Consider the following 1,652-nt stretch of genomic DNA (forward strand, 5'->3'; position numbering starts at 1 on the left):
GTCAAATTGTGTGAGGTGGGGGCGGGTGTGGAGAGCCTTCTCGCGTCCCCATTGGGTGGCGTGGGGGCGGCATGGCTGGAGGCTCGGGTCGCCCTGTCTCTGCCCTGCACGCCACCTCCGCCGCGGAAACGCGGGTGCTCGCTGCCCCCATCCACCCACCAGCAAGCACCGTGTGCTCGCGTGCACACACAAACACACACACACACACATTTCCACACACATCCAGACACGCTGGAGTGGGTGTGGTTCCTCAACGCCTTTGGTGCCAAGCACATTTATGAGTTCATGTACGGCGACAAGGTGCGGCGCAGACCGCGGACTGTGTGCAGCTGCGGACTGCCGGACTGCCTGCGGGCGGCTCCACTCGCAATACATGCGCGTGACAGCTGCTTTGCATCTGGCTCTCCTGGGATGTGACTTGCAGAGGTGCTTGTGTGAAGGCTGCCTGCTTTTTTGAGGCCCGCTGTTTGGATCCAAACAACCAACCAGCACTTAGCTGCCCTGGTCATGGAAGTCTACTCGATACAATCAGACGTGTCGCCTGATTAACCCATGAAAGCCACACTCGGCATGGGTGATTGGAGGGATAGACAAAGGCAAGGCCTGAATCAGCCTATCATGTCGCGCTGATCTTCCAATCGGTGATTCATTGGGTTGGCACAAAAAACCACCCGGTTAGATCATCACAGCAATAGAAACCGATGATCACATAGAGATCGTGATGACCCGAATCCGTGCCTTGACTTCATCTGCTGTTGCGATCATAAACCCCCTCCTCAGGACACCTATGGCCTGGGCTTTGCCATGGCTGGAAAGGCCCACCTCTACCACCAGGTGCGGGGTTGCGGGTTAGGGTTGAGGGCATGAACCGTGGATCATGGATGCAGACGACCGGCAGCATCGGGCCGGCGCAGACCACCCAGCAGGGTGGGGCCCTCGCGCGTCCACACGCACGCCCCACCCCGAGCCAGCTCAGCGCCGCCCCCCCTCGGTCTCCCGCCCCACCGCAGTCGCGCCGCGCCCGCGACGCACGCTCTGCGGCTGCCCCCACAGACTGCCTTCCTTGCCCCCGCCAACGCCCCCAACCCCGTATCGCCCCCTGCCGCCGTGCGTCTCAGCTGAACGTACCCCCCGCGGGGCTCTTTACAAACCTGGCAAACCTCGGGTGGACTCCCGGGAAGGAGCAAATGAATAAGCAGGCGAGCGGGGCACCTGCCGACCCCGGCCCAGTCATGGGGACGCACGCACCCACGCCCCGCCCCCGGCCCGGCCACGCGCACGCACCCCTCCGCCCCCGCCGCACGCGCGCGCGAAAACGCCCCCGGGGCCGCGGCTTGAGAGGCCGCAGGTCGCGTGCCCTCAAGGCACCCCTCCACCGCTTCCTCGCCCGCCCCGCGCAGGGCAATTGGTGGCTGAATGCATTTGCGCACTATGGCCCTGACAAGGAGCTGCTGCTGTTCCATCGGGTCACTGGGGAGCTGGGCCTTGGAAGGGGCACGCCGCTGGTGCGACCGCGCCCGCAGCGCGGGGGGGACGTCGCGTGCCAATCGGCAGGGGCCCGCCCCTGGCCTGAGGACAGCCCGAGCGCTCTCTAGGGGGAGGGGAGCCGGCGCCCGCAATTGTCTGCCTCGACGCGCCTCAAGCGCCGCCCG

General features: G+C 65.3%; 1 protein-coding gene across 1 annotated transcript; it reads left to right on the plus strand.

Moving 5' to 3' along the window:
* Positions 1-804: 804 nt before the first annotated feature.
* Positions 805-1,595, plus strand: MNEG_11122 (hypothetical protein; the record flags this gene model as incomplete). Its single annotated transcript, XM_014040404.1, has 3 exons — positions 805-834; positions 1,054-1,107; positions 1,401-1,595. 3 exons carry the CDS (start codon positions 805-807, stop codon positions 1,593-1,595), a joined length of 279 nt encoding a protein of 92 aa, XP_013895858.1.
* Between the last annotated feature and the right edge of the window lie 57 nt (positions 1,596-1,652).

Source organism: Monoraphidium neglectum, assembly GCF_000611645.1.
Source record: "Monoraphidium neglectum strain SAG 48.87 unplaced genomic scaffold scaffold02601, whole genome shotgun sequence".
NCBI lineage: Eukaryota > Viridiplantae > Chlorophyta > Chlorophyceae > Sphaeropleales > Selenastraceae > Monoraphidium > Monoraphidium neglectum.